Source organism: Lygodium microphyllum, chromosome 25, assembly GCF_053477565.2.
Source record: "Lygodium microphyllum isolate KBCC chromosome 25, Lygodium_microphyllum_v1.1.10, whole genome shotgun sequence".
NCBI classification, from domain to species: domain Eukaryota; kingdom Viridiplantae; phylum Streptophyta; class Polypodiopsida; order Schizaeales; family Lygodiaceae; genus Lygodium; species Lygodium microphyllum.
The window spans coordinates 77,523,788-77,546,151 of NC_141159.1; the positions used below are offsets into that span (position 1 = coordinate 77,523,788).

Consider the following 22,364-nt stretch of genomic DNA (forward strand, 5'->3'; position numbering starts at 1 on the left):
GGGTCTTTCCAAGAAATATGTTGAAACACCTTTTGTTATTGTAACATTTTGCTTTATGTACCTCAAACATTTATTTAAAAATCCCACCTCCTAAACTTTTGTGGAATATATTATAGCATATCAAAGCCACAACTTGGCTACTTGAATGAATTGAAAGAGATGAAATACTGGAAAGCTCCTTAGTAAACCATTGTGAATGAATATGAATTATTACTAAAACAATCAAACTTGATGTTATGTCACATGTATTGACCATGATCTCATTAAGAATTAATACAATGATCAATGATTGGTTGAAATCCATCAAGGTGTACAAACTCAATGCTTTGAGGGTAAAGTTAAATTTTCAAAAGTTGTGAGAATGCTAAGTAAATGTGGTAGATTAAAATCATATATAAAATGCGGTACTAAGTAAGACCTTGGATCAAGCATTTCAAGTACATTTACATTGAAAATTGTAAGGTGGGCTAGACCTTAAATTTAATGATTACATTGTAGATTAAAATCATAGATAGTCATAGGACATGGGATTTCCATGAAGGCAACACAAAAGGGCATGCTTGGTCTTTTGGAAAGGCACTTCCAATGGTTGCATGTGCATGGAAATCCTAGTTGAAGTACTCAAATCATGCATGGAAAATATGCAAGGGTGGTCTAAAACTACAGTACAGAGAATTGTAAGAACTTGTCACCGCGCTAGTTTCCGGTACCACCTTAAGCACACGTGGAGCTTTGGGGAGCAAACACGCAATGTCGAGCTAATTATTGGTACTCAGCTAATTAGTTTGAGAGTTCTTAGACAAACGACAGAGGGGCATCTTGAAATGTAGGGGAGAGCAAGCACAAAGGTTTTAAAAGCTAAGGACGAAAGGCAAGGGTTGGTGGGCGGAGGATGTGATCATGGAGGTGAACTCGGAGAAATCGATTTGACCATCACCATTTTGGTCGACGCGCTGGATCATGCGGACGCAGGCGTCGAGGTCTTGGGCTTGTGAGAAGCCCAGGCCACAGAGGACTGACTGGAGCTCGCGAGGGGAGATGAACCCATTTTGATCCTTGTCAAACACTCGGAATGCGGCCTGCATGAGGGCTACATCCTCATGGGCATCGGCGTCGTCGTCAGCTGCCTCAAGCTCATGTGCTACCACGTCGTCACGCCTATTGGCCCCATCACCACCACTGTCTTCCTTGTCTTGGTCTTGGCCTTGGTCTTCTTCTTGCCTGCCGGCACCACCATATAAATCATGGCCGCTAGAGCTGGATGGGTACTCGGCCCCTCCTAATTCCTCCTCCTGGCCCACCATGAGGCCCACAAACTGGGCCTCGTCCACCTCCGCCCTCTCTCTGAAGAGCCCCGAGTCCAGGAAACCCCTCATGGCCTCCTCTTGGCTGGCCGATATCCCAAGCTTCTCGAACATCCGCGACAGCTCCTTCTTGCTGATGCTGCCGTCACAGTTCTCATCGAACGTGCGGAACATCCGTCGCAGCAATTGCACCACGGCCTCATCATCTGATCTCTCGGCACTGAGGACGTGATGATCAGCTAAGCCATGATCATAGTGATCTTGTGAGTGAGTGGAGGTGGGAGAGGATGAAGATGAGGATACAACTAAGGATGACTGATGAGGGGGGCGGGACGCCTCTGTAGCTGCAGCGCCGCGGCCATTGGAGGAATTGCTTCTGAATCGAGTGGGAGGCGGCGCTGCTTTAGACGTAGGGGACTCGCTGAAATAGCTATTGCCGCTACGTGAATGATGCAGGGCCGCCACTAAGCGAGAGGGGGCGGGGGGAGGAGGAGAAGAACATGATGATGATGATGCAGGAGAAGAAGGAGCAATGGGAGACCTAGGGCTCACTACACACTCATAGTGCCATAGCTCATCAGCCAGATGAGGTATGACGGGATTGATGGAGAGCTTCGACAGGCCTGCTCGGAGAGCAGTCTTGGAGCTCGACATATTTGCTCCGAGGGCACTGTATTAGATTCGGGGGAAGGCACTCAATATATTGGATAGATATGATGAGGTTTGTCGATGAGAATGGCCGGGTGATATCGTTGCTATTATATAAGGTAGCATTGATAGAGGGGGTGGAGGGCCTTTGATTGAGCGAATGTATTGTTGTGCGCAGCTTCCTGGAAGCAGCCCTTTGATGGGACTCGAGAGAGACAAGAAGCAATGAGACTCGAGAGCACCCGACCGTTGGACGTTAGCCCCTCCCTGAGTGTACCTACGGGTACATATGAAGGGACAACTTACAAGCAAGCAACTCTATCTCTCTCGAGTCTCTCCCCCCCCCTCCCCCTCCCCCCCACCTCTCTCTCTCTCTCTCCCGCGTTTATCGCATTAACGCATATATATATATATATATATATATATATATATATATATATATAAGTTAACCCAGGGACCAGGGCCCAGAACAGTGAACTGAAGGAAGTGACGTGCATATGTGGTGATTTAAGAGTACTGGAAGAGAAATGACGTGCATGTGTTTGTCTGCAACGTCGCTGGAACGGGGGGGGCGGGGGGTGGGGCTGGGGCTGGGGGGTTGGAATCTGAGCCACAGAGCGCACCGGGGGCCGGGGCCCGTATAATGCAGGAAAAGGTACCTTCGGCTTTTTTACGTCCCGTCAGGGAGGACATGAAAGCTGCGGCGAAGCTTCCTCCTATTAGAGGCTCTTCTAGATCGATAGAGAGAGAGAGAGAGAGAGAGAGAGAGAGAGAGGCCTCAGGCCAGTACGATGGAACCACTGATAATTGTCACGGACCGCCACCGAAAGTACGTTCACATGAGCCCGCCGGGCCAGCCTTAGACAAGAGAATTCAATACAGGAGTTCACGCATTGTCCACCCACAATATGTTGGGTTTTCGGCTCTTACGACTTAATATGTCGACAAAAAAAACAAAATCAATGGTTACTGTCGAGCGAACTGTCTGGCCACGTTTAGAGAGACCAATAAAGGTATAGAATGCAATGTGAACAAGTGCTATGTTGATTTCAAAATTTGAAGGCAATAAGGAACAATTTTTTTTAATGCACTTTTCCATTGAGATAAGTAAAAATGTTTACATCACCCTTTTAGGCATTTTAAGCCATTGGCCATTGACTGGCATAACAAAATCAGGGCGTTGAGCCTAAATTTTTGCCAAAAAGCTTGAAGACCCAGTGCTCTGATTCTACAGTTCTAAGCATCATAACCAACTATGAAGGGACTCAGACCAATTGGCTGGGTTGTTAACTTGGGCACTTCTGAAAAGTATACTATTTCTTCTGCTCCAGATATGCTTCATGACTATTGTTGAAATAAGCAGCATCACTCTCCATGTGGCTCCATCCAAGTTGGCCTTGTCGCCAAAGAAAATAGTGGCAAAGCCAAACTCAGGTTTGAGATTTGCACCCTTTAGCCACTTCCTCACTTTGTGCCAAAGGGGTTTGATAACTGGGCAATCCCATACTAAGTGTTTTTCATCCTCTTCATGTCTCTTGCACAACGGGCAAAGTGGAGAGATGGGGATCTTTCTAGCCAACCTTGCCCTTAGGGGAAGCTTCTTGATAAGAAGTCTCCATCTGAAGTAATTGAGCCTATGTAATGGTGTGTTCTTCCACACTCGCTTAGCCCATCGTTGTCAGGTGGCAAGAGTGGCCAAAGGGCTGCATTTCTTCCATTTATCCTTCAATGTGAGAGGGATGGCCATAGAGGGAGGGCTAAAGTCCTTCAAAGACTTGCATTTGATAAGCTGTTTGCCTGCTTGGCTAGTTAGTGCAAGAAGGGGCGGTGAGTTCCTGGACACTGGTGAAGTGGGCCAATCATTTCTGAGTTGCGCAAGAATACTTTGTAACTAGAGCAACTCCCTGGATGTCAAGCCGAAGCTCTGACAGAGTCAAAAGGAGACCAATCATTGCGACTAGTGTCCCAAAGCTACGACCAGAATCTTAAGCCTTTAGTAGCTAATGCTTTTGCAAGAGATCTATTGCGAAGCACAGGTGAGCGTGGAGGGTCAAATGGAAAGGGATTAAGCCAAATTGACGAGGATAGGGCCGCATCACCCTGCTTGCTAAATTTAGGAGACTAGTCTTATTGTGAGATGACAACTTGCCATCTTCTTACTAAACTTTGGGCTGTTGTTGATTGCGGGATGCGAATCATTTTCTAGTAATTATAGACCACATCGGTTCAGACTCCCTGAGTGCATGTTTGTTCAGCTTCCTTGGAGGCCCTAATCCATGTCTTCAATATTACTGACCATGGCTGGTTGTCATTCAGCCTTGTGAATACTATGAATGCCAGTCGTTTGGCCTTGTCTACTAGGGCTTCTATATCAACATCCCCTTCATCTCTTCTTGAGGTGATTAGGTCCCATGAGATTTGGTGCATTGCAGGGCCTTCCTTCTTCTTCCACAAAAACTGTCTGAACATCTTTTCGATTTGCCCCCAGACTGTCTTCCCAAACACAAAGAGGGATGCCATGTACACAGTCTGTGAAGAGAGAACACTCTTGATTGCAGTGATTCGCCTTGCCATAGAAAAGGATGAATTCATCCACTTGACCATTTTCTACTGGATCTTCTCCGGATACCATTTAAATCATTGACTAGGAGTTATGCCAATCCCTATTGGAGCTCCAAGGTAACGTACAATTTCCCTTGGTTTTGCCACCTTAAAGCCATAATCAAGCATCCAATTTTGTGGGTCCCCCAGAGTAAGAGGGATGAACTCGGTCTTCCTTCTGTTTATGACCGAAGAGGAGAGTAGTGCAAAGTCATTGAATGTGCCCATCAATTCATCCATTGATCTTTTCTCTGCAGCCACCAGAGATCTGCTATTATCTACAAAGAACTGAGATGATGAGCATGATCTGTCAGGCAAGGGCATCCCTCGGATGGTATCATCCTGTACTTTCTTGTCTATGTTGTGAAGGAGTGGGTCAGTAACTAATGCAAAAAAAAGTGGGGCCACAAGGCACCCTTGGAAAATTGACCTCCTGAGAGAGAAAGGTTGGGTCACTGAGCCATTTATGCTGATGGAGGCCATAGCATTGGTGAACAAAGCAGTGATCATATTTGTGAAGGTATCCCAAAATTTGAATGCTTCCATGACCTTTGTAATAAAATGCCAGTTGGTTTGATCATATGCTTTGTCTAGATTGATATTGATCAAAACAAAATCAGACTTGTGTGTTGAGGCCAGGTCCATAGAGAATACAAGATTTAACACTGCATCCAGAATTTTAATTCTATTCACAAACCCGTACTGCCTCGGGTGTACAATCTTACCCATTAGGTTTTTTATTATGAGGGCAAGAGCTTTGGACATTATCTTATAGGCGTAAATAAAGCATGGTGAGTGGGCGCCAGTTGTTAACCTTATTTCTCATAGGAGACTTGGGCACCAGCTTAATTAGCCCTTGATTAATTTCCCGGGTGATGCATCAAGACTTCCGAATGCTATTCATCATGTCTAGTAGGTCTTCCCCGCACAATGTCCAGAGGACTTCGAAGAGCTCGGATGGCAGGCCGTTAGGGCCAGGAGCTTTGTCCTTCCTCATTTTGAAGACGGCTTGCTAGACTTCCTCCAAAGTAAACGGCCTGTCTAAGGCAAGAGAGTCAATTGGTGTAATGGGGATCACAAATCCATGTAAGAATCTAGCAACCTACTGGTCATAGTGAGGGGGTAGCTCAGGCTCTACCCCTACTATGGAGGACAGATGCTTCTCAAACAGTCTCGAGATGGTGTGCTTATCAATGTGGAGTGTTCCATGTTCATCCTCAATCCCTATGATGGTCTCTTTGGTCTACTTTGCTCTAATTGATGAGAAGAAGAAAGCATTAGGTGCATCGCCAAACCTTTCCCATTGCCCCGTAAGTAGGGTTTTGGCAGTCTCTGGACTGAGTAGTCCTCCTGTGTTTTCAAGAAGTGCTTTGTTTTCCTTAGATGGCTCTGAGCGGTGAGGTCTCCAAGGGCCATTGCTAGAACCCCCATGAGGTGTTCTCGAGCATTTACAGCAGCTTGGATGTCCCTCCACCTTCTCACTGTGCTCATTCGACCATGCTCTTTCGTAGTTTTGATGATAGCATTCAAGGATTTTTGCCATCTAAACTCCGGTGCTAGGGAGGAGTCTTGGGCCATCTCTGAGGACTCTTGCAGTTTGCTCATAAAGTATTTATCCTTCAGAAATGATTTGTTGAAACGGAATGGCGGTGAGCCATTCTACATGCATCTTGTTAGGACAAGGCGACAAGAGATTTGAATCGAAAGGTGGTCAAAAGTTGTTATTTCACTTAGCATGTGGTATTTAATTCTCCCACACATCCACCATATTCCATGAGTGGCATAGAATCTATCAAGCCTGCATGCGCGCCACGTGTTGCCCACATGGCGATTATGCCAAGTGTAGGGAACTTCAGTTGTGCCTAAGGCAAGTGTGGCCACATCTCTTAGCTTGCACGAGGTCTCAAACATGCATCATGCTTCCAACTCCTCTTGGAAAATACATTGTGTGCCATGAGAACGGTATGTGGGGAGGGCCATTATATTCCAGTCTGTAGCTAAGAGTGCAGGCACATCCCCTATATGCTCGTTCATTAGCCACCACTGCTTAGTACGCTGGGCAGAATTGTTGGCTGCACACACAAGTGAGTATGAGTTCTATGCCACTAGCGCCTACTCTGGCTACCGACACGCTTCCATCTCCGAGCTTCCATTTGTGTCGAGGTTTGAGTGAGTTGTGTATTAACAAGATAGTACCACCTTTGCCTTTGCTTGTAAGGTCGTGCATGACAGTGAAATCAATTATAGACATAGCGTTGACAGCCTCCTCATCCATTTTCACTTCCTATAATGCTATCACATGCTGTTTGTATTTTCTGATTATTCCATAGCACACTTGTTTGCATAGGTTTGAACTGAAACCTCTTACAATCCAAGAGATCACTTTCAGTCTAGGCGACTACTTGCTCTGTTCATCACAATACATCAAGGGAGTCCATGAATTTGTAGTCATGGGAGCATAGAAGGTGCGATCCACCAATGACTGACGAGCAAGCTGCTTAATGGAAGGTTTGCCATTCTTCTTCTTGTTGCCATTCTTATTTGGCAATAAGTTCTCCTTATTTTGTGTTGAGGCATGATTGATGGGTTTTGGTGCTGCCTTTGAGGAACTAGGCTTATCCTTGGTAGGAGGCTAGGCACCAACAAGGGGCTCACCTTGCTTTTGCTTCCCTTTGTTAGGGATTGAATTCAAAGCTTTCCCTTTGCTATCTATTTGCGGCTGAGCATTGGGGTTTTGGGGTGAGCTATCCTTCTTTTCCTCCTCACTTTTTTCCTCAACATGGCGCTGGAGGCACATTTTGGTGAAGTGCCCACTCCCATGACACAAGTAGCATGGGTCGGGGAATGTCGAAAACTTAAGTGCAAGGGTGATCTCCATTCTTGACGTGTCTTGCAGCTGGAGAAACTCCCATGGAGGGTTCCTGCGGTCCTAGAGGATACCAAATCGATGGTCGTTGCGGAGGAGTCCCCATGCATTTGCACTTGTTGGGGTGTAGAGCACCTTCCCATGTGATAAGGCAATGGAAGCCAGTACTCCGTCCAGCCAAGGAGGTAGATCCATAACATTGACCCAGACAGCGCATTCATGAAGAAGTACTTCTTCAGGGGAGAATGTGCACGACCATGACAGTGTGTAGACAAGGTTATCACGGTAGCCAATGGATGAGGCAAGAATCCAATCCCGCTCTGACGACTTGGTGGGAAGGATGACAAGATAGAATACTTTTCCAATGAAGCGAAATTGGAGGGTGGCCTTACCTTGGTATGTGCTTTCAAACCATTTGGTGAACTCTTCCTCCATCGGGGGTCTCCCTAGAAAGTACAGGTAAGCAACAATAGAAAGTACATCAGAATACCTTTGCTTGATCCTGCCAAAGGACAGGGAGATGCTAACTTTGTGGACTTTGGCTCCTTGTTCGATCTTGGCCTTGCAATTAGTGCTTCTTGGAGCTAAGGTTGTTGATTTGAATCTTTCTTCATAGCAATGACTAAAGACAATATGGATACATATTTGTATCTTTCTCCATAGTAGTGACTAAATACAATATGGGTGCATTTTATATTACACCTAGTTCATAGTGTCTTTCCATTTCATATCAACTTTCTTTCAACTATTCATGAGTGTGTATCTAATTTGATCTTGGAATATAAATATCATGGTTATATGAATTTCAAGCTTAATGTATTTTTGTCTCTCTTATCTTTCCCCTTCAATTTGTACTTTTGTGCTTCTTCAAGAAAAATATCTACATTTTATCACTATCTCTTCCACATCTACTCATGGAAATCTATCATGCTATCTTATCCTTTTCACAATCTCTCTCACTATCATTCTACCTACAACATAACTAAACTAAAAATCCTCTACCTATACTGAGGCCTTATATTTATTTTATTAAATTCTTTGTTTATATAGTAGTTGTCAAACCATCACAATCATCACACTAGTTTTAGCTACTCATGGAAATCAAATATACTTCTCTTGCATGGTTCAATCAGACCGAGTCCACTCTTTTTTCTCTACTATAATCCTTATTTTCCTTTCGTACTATTGCATGTAATTTCATGAATTGAATGTTTCCACCTTTGTGCAAAGCATGGAGAATGAAGTAGATGAGACAAAACTTCTCATCCCCTTTAAGAACCTTTGGCTATAGCTAGTACAACAAATCATTTGTGGCTACTTTCCAGCTACCTTGTAGAGCCAATCTCATTGTATGTATGACCTCAATCATCAATAGTTTATGGAACTAGTTGTTGAGATGGTGCCAAGCTCAACATGTGCAAACATTGATAATGGACTGTTTGGCTAGATGGATCCACTTGTCTACACTTAGTATGTTGGTGGTCATTATGATCCTCACATGGCCAATGACTTATCACTTATTATATTTAGTTTGCTGCATCTACCTATAGTTGGCATAGTTATAGTTCTAGTCGATTAGTATAGTCAAGTATGCACTATCTGACTTAGTAGCCCACATTTTTTAATATTATATTTTATCTATACTTTGTGTACATTGTATTTTGTGAAAAAAGAAAGAAAAAAACAGTAAGAAAATGTTTTGATCTCCATCTTTCTTGTGTTCTTGAGTGAGCTTCCTCTTATGTATATGGTGTATGTTTAGTATGATAGTTCAAGTCACTCCATCACTCGATTCATGACACTAGTATGTGCACTATGATCATATTTTTAATAAAATATTTCATCAACTTTTTACAATACCCCCTTCTATTCTTTGAATGAGTGAATAACTTGTTTTGTGATGACTTGCAACATAGTCTAATTCCGCTATTCCTTCATAGTGTCCTTAATCATGTACTTTCTATAGAGACAAAAGTTGCAATGACAATTTTATAGCTAGTAACAATGATGTGATAGCTTTGGGAAAGTTTCAATGATAATTTTACAACTAGTAACAAGGGTGTGACAACTTGGTATCTCATAGCACTTTGGTTATGGTGGCTCCATTGTGAGCAATATGCTAGCAATATGGTACAATCATTTGTACTCTCCCTTCGCAAGAATGGTTTGCATTTATTTAATTAGTCTATCATATCACTAAAGAGGAGTTGAATGGGTTAAAGAAATATTTTCAAGGTTATCCAAATTATTATCATAAAATTGATCTCACTTAATTTCAAATTGAATTGCCTATTGATGAGAGCACTGAAAGGTGAAGCAGAAGAGGGAGCAGGAGTGAAAGCAAGAGCTATGGAGATTGAAGCAAAGACGAGAGAGATCGATGTGAGAACTTCAATAGTCACAATGTATAGGGTAGACACCCTATCACATAGTGTGAACAACTCAATACATATGAGACATACTCTAGGAAACTAGCTTGTAACTCGAATCCTCTCCCAGCATTTTGCTCTTACGATAATACTAGCTCTTAGTCACTCATATAACTCAACTTGCATAGGACTTGGCATTGCAAACAAGACCAATATCTTCTACTACTTTTATCTTCTATATCCTTAGCTGAAACATATAACCTTGGTTTAAACATCAACAGACACAGTAGATGAGGTGAGTATGGAAGAGGAAAGAACAATGAAGCATGCACAGGAATGATGTTCAACTTTAATTGTCAAGAGTAGTAGATATTTCCTTTCCTGTGAATTCCAGATTTATATGTGTTGCACATTGGCTCTAGACCCTTGGAGATCACGAGATAACTGCGATCAATGGCATCCACGGAGAAGCTCTTTATTTCCCCATTAGTAGGTTCCACAAGCTTACAAGGAAATGGATAATAAGACTTTAGGAAAACAATAAGGTAACACCATCAAGCTACGCTTTCCCAAGAGGAGTGATTGCAATATTGAGACCTTTTGTCCTACATAGTGACTTTCCTCTCATCTCACTGGCAACCTCCATCATCACATGAACAATGCTGATACATTAGACACAAGGAACTTTCAATCGTTCCCCACATAGGCAATTTGGTGAAATATAGGAAATTCTCCAATATTTCCTATGTAGACAAGTACGTATTCCCCATCTATAACTAGGAAATTGCATTTCCTACATCTTATAATAGGGAATATAGAGCATTCCCTACATTCCTTTGAAAGTCCCTACGTTCCCTACATCTTATAATAGGGAATATAGAGCATTCCCCACATTCCTTTGAAAATCCCTACATAAGGAATTATAAGGATGTGATTCCCTACTTTTATGTAATAGGGAATTAAAGGTACAATGAGGATAAGATAAAGATGATGTTTATTACAATTCTCTATTTCTCAATTCAAGTTGATAATGTTGGTTTCGAGAAGGTAAGGACAAAGGTCACAAGAAACTCTAAACCACTTACTATATAGAAAGTTCACATTATAACTAGGAAGATTACTAACCAAACTAGGAAGAATGTAGAATTTTCTAGTTATAACTAGATAATATTGCCATCGCTAATCTCTTCTAACTAGTAACATCCTTTTCCTAGATAGTATCTAGAAAATTGAAGCCCTATCTAGCAACATTATCTAGCAAGTTATTGTATAACTAGTAATAATATCAACCTAATTAGAAAATTTTACTTTTTACTAGTCATAACTAGCAAGTACTATCCTCTAACTAGGGAATTATAGATATTCTATCAAGTTAACTTGGAACTCATGATTTTTCTAGGTATAATTAGTAAATAAATATTCATTGATTAGACATTTACATTTGTATAATACTTACTCACGGCTAAGCTTTTCACATTGACACGAAAGCAAGACCACAATTGTTGAAAGGTAATCACAATAACAAAAAAGAAAATTAGAAGAAAGATGTTTAGTACACATGAATAACAAAAACTGTGTGGCCCCAACAACAGAGTCATTGCATTTAGCAACAATAACACTTACAATGTTGAGCAAAGTACATGGCCACATTGACCAAGCATATATCATGGCCATGACATCCATCTTATTGCAAAGCTCATGATTATATTAGTGAGAAAAAAGCATATTGCACCAATGGATTAAATAGAAACTCCACACACTAACATCATATTCCCTACTGTCCAAATGAGCAACAAGAGCAAACATTCAAAGTGCATGGCAAGAAAACCACACAATCCTATATACCCCATCATGAAAATTAGATAGCCATATTAAAAAGGAAAGCACATTACCAAGTGCATGACCATATTGGTCATGGAAGTGCACATGGAAAAAAAGAACCACCAAGGCAAAGTGTGTAGCCATATTGAGAAAAAGCTAAATTGCATTGCCCAAAACATGTGGCTGTAGAAAATAAAGCAAACTACATTGCTAGTTGTATGATGAAATATTATCACCTTTCAAACTAGCACTGAACTTATAAACTTCATGTCTTAACACAAAAATATAAGTACCAAGGATTCTAATGATTGCCAACTATTGTAGCTGGCTCTATGTGGAAGCTTGCAACATGATAGATGGGAAGCTACTTTAAGGTTCACTATGAGGTGACTTGAATAACAAGAAGGCTACACCTAAATAGCCTTACAAGGGTGGAAGTATATTACCTTTACAAAGAACTAGTGCTCCAAAACAAAGAAATCCTCATTTTATTAGGGTTTGAAGTTGAAAAATTCCATAGAAAAGTATCAATGGAAGCATATCAAATTCTCACCAATCTCAAAGGTAGGTGAAACAATTCAAACAATGTAGAAGCTCTTGCAAATTCTCAATGGAACATTGAAAGTGCATCATAATAAAAGGAAAACACAAGAGGAAAAGAAGAACAAATTAAGATTGGGAAAATTTTGAATTTATCTTTTGAGAAAAAATAAGAGCTAAAAGAAAAGCATGCTTTTTGTGCTAAGAACATGCTCAACAAGGCCAATATTAAAATAGACACAAGGAACTTTAGACACTAAACTAGATGGTAGATAGCCTTATATCTAGTAAATGCACAATTTTTTCTAGTTAGTAACTAGGGTTTTTTAAATTGGAACTAGGTTTTTAATTTTACTAGATAGATTTGAAGCTATAACTAGTAAAATAAGTGTCTATATGGTAAAGCAAGGCAAATTTCTATATATCACCTAATATAACCATGTTTATTGGATAAAATTTTGAAGCTATGGATCATAGGATAATGTGCATGCACAGTAAATCAAAACAAATTTGTATAGAACATCTAACATAGTCATGCTTATATAGTCATGTTAAGTAATACACATCACAATCGATAGGCCTAACCATCAACCATGTAGTCAATCTCAAATAAGACAATGTCAATACACACTTATAATGGATATGTTTGTATGCATCCAAAACGTACATGTGCTATAAGATACATTTGTGCATTTTGATAACTTTTAATTCTTACTTACATAGCACAAATAGTTTACACATCCACAAATAAAATATCATTTTTATCAATATAATTTTTTTTCTTGTGGCATTAAAACAAAGAAAAATCTCATTCAATTCAACTCAATGCCATGGCTCTAAATCTTGAAATTCCCCTCAAATCCCCCCTGAAGTGTGGGATATACCTAGCATCCATACAAGCACAAATAGTTATCAAAAGCTATTTGAGCCCCTTACAAACAAGGAGCATATCCATCCATTAGCAAAATAGAAACAGTTCAAATTGTAATAGCCTTTTCCTTAAATGAAAGACATAGAACCTCTTGAATATGCGGAAACTTGAAGAGGGGAACTCCCAATGGATAGTCATGGCACATGGTCAATTAACTAGGGTAGCTGTATTAAGTTCATTAAAAAAGTAACATTTCCTACCAACATGCGGCATATACTCCCACTTTCATGCATGTAGCATATTCAGGGGGTGAACAAGGAGAAAGAGATGATGGAACACACAGTACAAACATAAAGCAATAGAAGCAAGACAACATGATGGAGATGGATTATGCTAACATTGTCATTGCTAGCATGAACATGGAAGAGCTAGAGAAGAAGATGTGGGGTGACCAAATATATTTCAATGAGAATTAAAAGAGAGTCACAATAGAATTTTGGGAGCAAGTGCTATGTGCATGAGTGGTATCCTTGTTTCCATGCATTTGGCAAAGCAATGCTAAGTATTCTCTATGCAACATGTACATGTATTTTAAGGGAAGGTCCCCCTTGAGGATGAGTTTGCTAGATTGTTTTGGCTCACCTATGGATCAAAGTGGTGCTCACATTGTTTTGCTTGCCATTAGACTTCTTTTGGGTCTTGCTTTCATCTAAAGCAAAAAGAGATTGGGTTTTGGGTTCACTTGTTTGGGTTAAAGTGAGACTTGTTTACATGCTTCCATGGCATCATGATTTTATTCCTGAGGAGGGTTTGCAAATTGAAAGCCTAATATGGGCTAGTTTTCATGGACTTCCTACTTTGCAAGATGGAGAAGTTAATGTGCTAGTAGAAGTGCTAGGTAGAGTGCTCTGTAAGATATCAACTAGTGGAGCAAGTGGCCTCTCGTACTTTGGGATAAGAGGAAGAAGATCCTTGAGATGCTCTGGATTTTTGATCTATAATGGGATTGAGTTTTTGGTCGATGTCAAATTCTCCCTCTTCTTGGATACATGCTTCAAATGCAAAGAAGATGGGTGCTTTGCAAAGGAATGCCCAAAAAGGAATTGAGATAAGAAGAAGCAAAGGAGAAAATAGTGGAGATAAGGAAGAACTTCAAAAGAAGCAAAAAGGAAAAAACATAGGTTGAGAAGGGTAAATTCAAGAAAACAAACAAGCCTCAAAAGGAGGAACCTAAGGAGCAACCTAATCATCAGTCGTGATCCTAGAGATGCTGAAGTTAAAGCGGGATGGAAAGAAATAATTTCAACCACCAAAATCTTTGAAGTCTAATGGAGGTAAGAAATAAAAGCTTTCCCTTTAAAAGATTCTTGCAAATGTTTTATTGACAAGGCTATTTTGCTATTTTGGATTATGGAGGTTCAAACAAAGATATAATGTTAATTAGGTGGCTCACTATGATCTCTTGGACTGTGAGGTGCCTAGGAAGTCCATCCAAGAAGGATATGTTTAGTAGGAGAAAGACGTGGAAGCCCCTCTCTTTCAACACCTCCTTTCTAGAAAGAGAAGGATTCAACCTATAGCTGAAGGATATTTGGAAACAAACCAACAATCCAATGGCTAATCCAACATAGAACTAGATGAGATCGATAGCTGTCATAACTGAGATTACCAAGATGTATGGCAAAGATCAGGATTGGATTCAAAGAGGGTTGCATGTTAGTAGTTAGCAATGCAGGGAGTACTATATTATTATGACTCTTTCTAAGTGTTCTACTAATGGGATGTTTTATCAACTTCTCAAAGAAGTGGAGTATTACATAGAGGATTTGCAAAAACATAAAGGTGAAGTTGCCAAAATTTAGTCTGAGGGAAATGGTATCTTATGGGACTGGTTCTTCAACCAATTAATTTTATGAATTGATGAAGCAAAATAAGAAACAATAGTTCATCACTATGATAGATGATGGAGGAGGAATCGTGGCATTTATATAGGGACGTTTCAATCTCTTTGGAATGTATTTGTAAATGGTCTATGCTTAGGTCCATTTGAGGTAAAGATGTCAATGCCAAAGGGTGTCCCATGGTCCCATTAATCTTTGCCACCATAATCACCAACCCTTTGCTTAGGAATTTGGATTTGAAGGTGCAGCATGGAGTAAGAAGACACTTGGTCTCCCAATTCTTTGCTACCAACAATAACTTACCAATATTGTGCAAGTAGAGAAGCAACTAGTCGATGTATTTGATGAAAGTGTATGAAAGTTTTCTAAAGCTATCTAGGGTTGTGACTAATGCGAGCAAAAGCAAGATTATTTACCTAATATAACAACAAAAAACTTTAATGGCCCCCTTTACATAGTGATTACGCTTGCAAATATAAGCCTAACATGCAATTATCTATATCTTTTTCTATCAAAATAGTTTGAAGAAATTCTAGTAAATGACGAAAGCTAATCTCTATGATCTCTTGGAATGTGAGGTTCCTAGGAAGTCCATCTAAGAACGATCGGTTTAGTTGGAGAAAGAAATGGAAGCCAGTTTCTGTTTAGGTTCAGCACCTCCTCTCTAGAAAGGGAAGGATTCAACCCATAATTGAAGGATGCTTCTCAGTCCTAATCCAGAGGAGCACAAAGCTATTGAAGCTGCGCTCGCTCAGGTATGCTCTCTTGCTTTTCCCGATCATGCATATCTTTGTTGATTTTTCCTGAACAAAGTGTAATAGGCATGGCGCTTGATTTGGAATAAGTATCATTTTCTCTATGTCTCGGTTAATTCATGGTTTCCATGAAATTTTCTATGCTTTAGTCAGAATCTATTTGCATTAGCTACACAAAGCAATGTTAGGATCAATTTTAATATGAGAATCAATACATTGAGAGACAAGAAACCCTGTTAATGTCAGAAAAAAATCCGTAATGTCGTTCTGAACATACTGTGCAAGCTAAATTAATGTGCTTAGATAATGCCTCACAAATCAATGGATTCAACTAAATTTGCTACTCTAAATCTAGATCGCCTTCTAAGGAGCATTAAGCATTGGTGTCCTAACTGCTTTATGATTTTCAAGTGGTGCCACATTTTTAAAACTTGCAAGCATATTGTGCAGGCTGAATTCAACTACTAGGATTGTACTTCATAGATCAGTAGAGTCAGCTTCTACTGAAGTTACTAGTTGAAACATAATCACATTTGAATGGGCATTAAGGAGCACTAAGCAATGATGACTTAGCTGGTTTATGATTCTCACACCATGTTGCATTTTTAAGACTTTCACTTCCACTCTAAAATTGTCTTAATACTAAAAATTTTGGATGATTTGGAGTTGGTTCTAGACAGCATTTAGAGTTTCTTCTACCTTATGCAACTAAATCAGAAGAGATAATAAGATGGCATACCTAAAGTACCACCTTAGGCATGTTTTGAATGTTAAAGCTAATTGTGTATGGTTCAATATGTCAGTGATGTCATTCTTTGTAATTGACTACCTAAATATTTGGACTTTTAATGATCAATTTTCAGTATTAGCATGTACCTAGTCACCTCATGGGTTTGCTTCAAGTTGTTGTAACACCAAGTGCAGAAATTTCTGTACGTCAAGTTGCAAGTATACAGTTTAAGAACCTTACTGCAAGGCACTGGTCTCCCACTAATTCAGGTACTGCTCTTCTCAAGAAAGCTTCAAAGTTAAGAGTATCTTTATTTTTGGGCTACTTGAATCAAAGTCTTATTAACTCTGCTTAAGGGATGCAAAGTTAAAGGGATTCTATTGATTTTAATTTTTTTAATGCTAGCTAAAAGAATATCAGCCAATTACAAAAACGCAGTTCGTGAAAGTCTTTTGGAAGCCATTGTTTCATTAGCAAATAATTTTAATATCATTTCATTATTTAATTTTCTTGTGGTGGATAGGACTACAAAGCTTGAAGTGTACAACCACTAGCATAGATTTTTCCATGGAGCTATGGGAGATTGCACTCTTGCAAGATCAAAGGGAAGCCAGTTTACTAAAAATGGCAGGGTTTCTCTTGGTTGTGATACATCAGGGCAGCTTTGACACAGTGCTTTTGGCCTTTGCCATTGATCAATGCTTGCACCTCTTGAAAAGTAGTGGATTATAAGATTTTTAAGGTGATGCATCATTTGAAAAGATCTCTCCCAAGACTCATCAATAGGAGCAGTCCATAAATTTCTAATGATGTTTCCTAGTATGTAGGAAATGCAGATTTTGTTGGGTGGATGATGGCATCAACTCTCCATGATGGTGTAGGAGTTGGGCATTCTCCATGATGAGAGGTACCAAATGTTCGAATTCATTTTTAAGGACACAAACACTTTTTGATTATACATCACAACAAATTCATATACTAATGTACATGTTGATGGCCTAAGTTGTAGAGAAGCATCTTACTTGCACTTGTCATGTTGTTGTAGGACTCAATATCGGATTCTCTAAGAATCTTCAAAAGTAGGGATTCTTTTCAATATGCAGCTACTTACCCAATTCTATTTAAGCTTGTAGGAAAATTTTGATCTCTCTTAGTATGATTGAAGGACCAAATCAAGGCTCACCACATCAAATACTTTCATGGTTGACAGCATCAAACTTGCTATGAGTTTGTCCTCTTCAACTCTCATCTACATGTCTTTTGTAGGAAGAGTTTGTCCTCTTTAACTCTCACGTTTGACCAGCTGGAGGCATATGGTGTGATGTTGATGTGGTAGAGTTCTCTTATTTTGGTATTCCAGCCGCAACCCCTAAGCAAGAGGTATACACAGAGCTGGCTGAAGGTTTAAGGGGCAATGACCCATCCATCGCTCCAGGATCTTAGGTAAAAAGCTAGTGAATAACTTCAAAGTTTGAATACAAACTGCTTGTCTTGAAATTTAGTCATTCTATAATTTTACATTTGTTTTGGAGGTGTGCATCTTACAACCAAGTTTCTAAATTTTATCTCAAGGATCAGTTGCATAGCCTTAGAGCATGGTCATAATCTGGATGTGTCTAGTCTTTTGATGTCATGCTTGTGGTCTTAGCTCAATTTTCGGATCAACTATAGGCCTTTTTATGTAATCAAGTTTGATGTCTTATATTGATCTAACAAATTGTTTAGTATTTTTTATTTAATTGAGTTGTATAAACTAGCATATCAAATGAGGGCATTTGATGCATTATGATAGTGTACAGTTTAGTGGCAGATTGATTTGTCTACATTGATATTTGAGGGGCATCACTCTCGAATCTATCATCATTTTGTTTACCGATATACTCAATTGCAGCATGATGATGTCCATATTTGTGTATAGAAAATAGAAATGACCATCTCATGTGTTTCTGTGTTTTTGGTGTCAGTAGATGTTTTCCGCACATTTTTCCCCTCCTTTCCATAAACTTTGAGAAATGCTGAGAGTGTGTACATGCTTCATCATATATAATTAAACAACTAATGGTGTTTTTTACACTGTAGAGGTGAAGATTGGCAAATTTTTAGTTGCAATATATGTAAATAATTGTTGCATCATTACTAGTTTGACAATTCTGATATGTTTCTCTCTCTGGTGAATTTCACAAGTTGCAGGTCAGGAGACATTTAGTACACTTGGAGCCATAGTACAGAGTAGGACAGGGACTCGTCAAGTTGGGTTTCTGATAAATCAACATGTTGTGGTTGATTTGGACTACCCCAACCAGAAGATGTTCCATCCACTGCCTGCAAATGTTGGACCTGGTGTTTATTTGGGTGCAGTGGAAAGGGCAACGTCTTTTATTACAGATGAGCGGTGGTATGGCATTTTTACAAGTGTGAATCCAAGTTTCCCTCTTTGCTACTTGTTTTTGAGCTGTCTGCTGTTAAGGCATTTTGTATTGTCCATTTCATAAACTGAACTGATGACTTATGACGCTCATTAATCAACTGAACTAATTTGGAGATCACCAAGATTAGCTAACCAACTGATGAGATTAGGGACGTTTATGTTGAATGGATCAGCCCAAATATTTTTGAATCCTCAAGTGGTTATTGCCTATCAATAGAGCTGTTTGAGGTGTGTTAAATCAAATGGGCCAGAGCTTCACGATGGGTACAATATAGTTTGCCTCTCCCATGTAGGTTAGCAGAATCATACAATGCTGCCCTTGCTATACTTCATGTTATTTCCATCTTGGTTTGTGGCTTTTAAGCATAGGTCAGATCAATAAATTGTACATGTCTTATCACTATTAGGATGTTGCTAATAGGCTGATTTTTCTGCATGTAGGGAAATGTGATTGCTCGTGGGATTATTGAATGGTGTGATGGAGCGCCTCAGGTAAGGAATTCTACAGTTGGCAAATGAAACTTGATTCTGTTCAAGCTAGAAAAAAGACATCTTTGAAAGAGTTGACTAGTTTTTTTTACCATTGTAGTTCAAGGTACAATGCTGCACTTGTTGCACATTAGCAAGAAATCAATCCCTTTTAAAGACTTTAAATTAGGCTTATTGCCACTTGTTGCTTAAAGGCTTTACAAATAGCATCTCAATAATATGAGATGCTCTTTAAATCATGAGAGGAAGTGTAACTCTGCCAAGACCACAGCAAAGACATATTGATTTTTGTATTTTAGATGACTCATGGAGTTAGATATAGAAATAATAAAAATCTTGAAGGAGCTTGAAGGAGACTGATGATGAAGTACTGAAACAGCAAAACACGGATCATGAAGTGATGTAATTTGCAGATGAAGCAGGGCAGATCTGAAATGCAGCAATTGAGATGCTACATGGCTGTCCACAATAAGTGGTCAGCAGGCCTGGAGTGGAAATGCAGCAGCTCGACATGTCATGTTGGTTGTAGATGACTTGAAAGATCTCAAACAGTACTAGCTGAGGTGAGGATGATGAATTAGGAGAAAAACTAGTAGATAGAACCACATGTAGACTTTCATCAGTAGTAGGTGGAGGGCAATGAATAGGCTGTAGCAGCCCCTGGAGCAGGTTGTGATGGTTGGCTGAGAGAGGAGTGTCTTTGGCTACCAGCCCAGGGTGGGGGCCAGGAGCCCCTTACCCTCGATGGCAACTAGTGGCAACTAGCTAGATATGCGGTGGCTCCCAAGCAGAAGCTCATGTTATTGAACACTATTAGGGGAAACCAAGTGTAAACAGTACCCTTTTCCACATGGGAAAATTATGTCAAACAAACTTCTTGTGATTGACTATATTCCATCTTGACATTTGATTTGTAGGCTGCAGGAATAGAGAGATCATGAAGAATTTGGTCACTTCATGCGATAATCATGGCGAATTTGGTCAAGATATCCTGAACAGTAGCAACCTCCTCGAGATTAAGGCCAACATGACTACAAAGGATTCTGATCCATCTGATCAACCTGGACATATCATGAATCAAGTGAATCAAGCTGATATTTCAAGGTTAAAAATTTATTGTGCAATTTCTTCTTTGATATTAGCATGTCTAAGAGGAAGGGAAAAGTAGATAAAGTGATAAGGAAAAAAGAGAATTTCCACGAAATTCCCTAGTTGAAAGTACATATAAGTAGGGAATGTAAAAAATAGGAAAAACGAGAGATTTAATAGTGAGAGTACCTAGGGAATCACCTCTAGAATTTTTTTCCTATATATGAAATATTTCCTATATAGGAATTATTCCCTACATAGAAAATTTTGTATTTTCCTATGTAGGAAATATTTCCTACATAGGAAAGGTCTTATGTGATTCCCTACTTATTCTCACTAGGAAATGTCCCATTTTCCCTAGTTTTTACTTTCCCCACTTATATGTATTTTCAACTAGGGAATTCCATGGGGAATTCTCTTTTTTTCCTATATGGGGATCGATTGAAAGTTCCTTGTGAGACTGATGCAGGATGCAGCAGAAACTCCATCATACTCTGAGCTTGGGACCTTCACTGTCAGCCTTTCATTATACTATTGCCTCAGCCACCTTATGGAACCGCATTGTTGTTCAGCGGCTTCCTCTCTCTGGTGATGACTACAGACTACGATGCTCTATCTTCCTCTCCATATCAGTGCTGCACCCATGCGACACTTCTCCGTGAATGCATTGCTACCCCCACAGGATGACATCAATTGCTCCTACCATTCAATTGGTCGCCTGTAACAGTACAGCTGCATGCCTTTCTTCCTATGATAGTAGCACCTTACAATTGTGCTTTACGACATTCAAGCTATTGCGGACTCCTCAAAATCATGCATACACGACGTCCTCCTTACAATAGCAGCCGCACATGCTGTGGTTTTTCCCCATGGCCGTGTGTTGTCGTCATGCTTATCCATTCCCCCTTCAAAATCGTGCAGGCTATTAGCTTTCAAGCTTGATGCAGCCCATGCTATTCCTCCCTCGGCCAGCCACAGTTCCTGTTGGACGTAAGACTTGATGTTACGAGCTGTAGGCGCTGTAAGAAAAAGGAAGGACTGCATTCCTGCAGAGAATCCTCTCAGACATGACACTTACAGAGATTGCTCAGACAGAGAGTACTCAGAAATCTGCTCTTGTTATTGTAAGAGAGACGAATACATTGGGGCACTCACAGAGATTGCTCAGACAGAGAGTACTCAGAAATCTGCTCTTGTTATTGTAAGAGAGACGAATACATTGGGGCAGCATGCATATGAAGAGTCACATGTAACCGTTTAGTGATATAGGGCACATTTACATCTGACATGTGTACACACTTAACCATTAGTTCGTTCCAACACTCCTCCTTAATGGAAAAAGTGTGAACAAGAGTTTTATTATTCATTGACAAAGTAGATGCACCCCATTTCCTTGTAAGAGGATCATGGTGCTTCACATCCTAAACTATATGCTATAAGTTTGTTACAAGCATGAATGCAATCATCCTAGATCTCAAACTGCGTTGATGATCAACAACATAAGAATCTTTGTCTTCAGCTTCATGCTTCCATGAATGTTTTCATACTTCCATGAACCGTTCATTTCTCGAACTTGTTGTTGACCACTATATCCCCTCAAGGGAGAGAAATGAAGAAGTCCAGTGACTCAATTGGCCTTCACAAAAACATTATCCTCATAGGCATTTGAAGTATGAATTCCTTAATAATCCAATTGATTGGCAACATAAAAAACATGCACATCTGCAGATGAACTTTGATGAATCACGTTTGAATGACCACAAAAAGATCCATCTTCGAGATCAACTCCATCATGGGCAGCACTTACGAAAACAATCATAACATGAACCGAATCTCAAGTTGGGTTATTGGAAGGATCATGTGCAATAGGATCTTTAGAAATGTCATGCACACATCTGCCATCAATCTTGTGATATGCCCTGGTCAGAATGGAAACATTTTTGACAGCAAAA

The 22,364-nt window shown here is 39.9% G+C and overlaps 1 protein-coding gene across 1 annotated transcript; it reads right to left on the bottom strand.

Annotated features, from left to right (window-relative positions):
- Positions 1-361: 361 nt before the first annotated feature.
- LOC148014408 (uncharacterized) lies at positions 362-2,052 on the bottom strand. Its single transcript, XM_087667312.1, has one exon. It carries the CDS (start codon positions 1,956-1,958, stop codon positions 852-854), a length of 1,107 nt encoding a protein of 368 aa, XP_087523438.1. The 5' UTR covers positions 1,959-2,052; the 3' UTR covers positions 362-851.
- Between the last annotated feature and the right edge of the window lie 20,312 nt (positions 2,053-22,364).

Coding starts and splice junctions, on each gene's coding strand:
- LOC148014408 (XM_087667312.1), bottom strand. CDS start 1,958: ATGTCGAGCTCCAAGACTGCTCTCCGAGCAGGCCTGTCGAAGCTCTCC.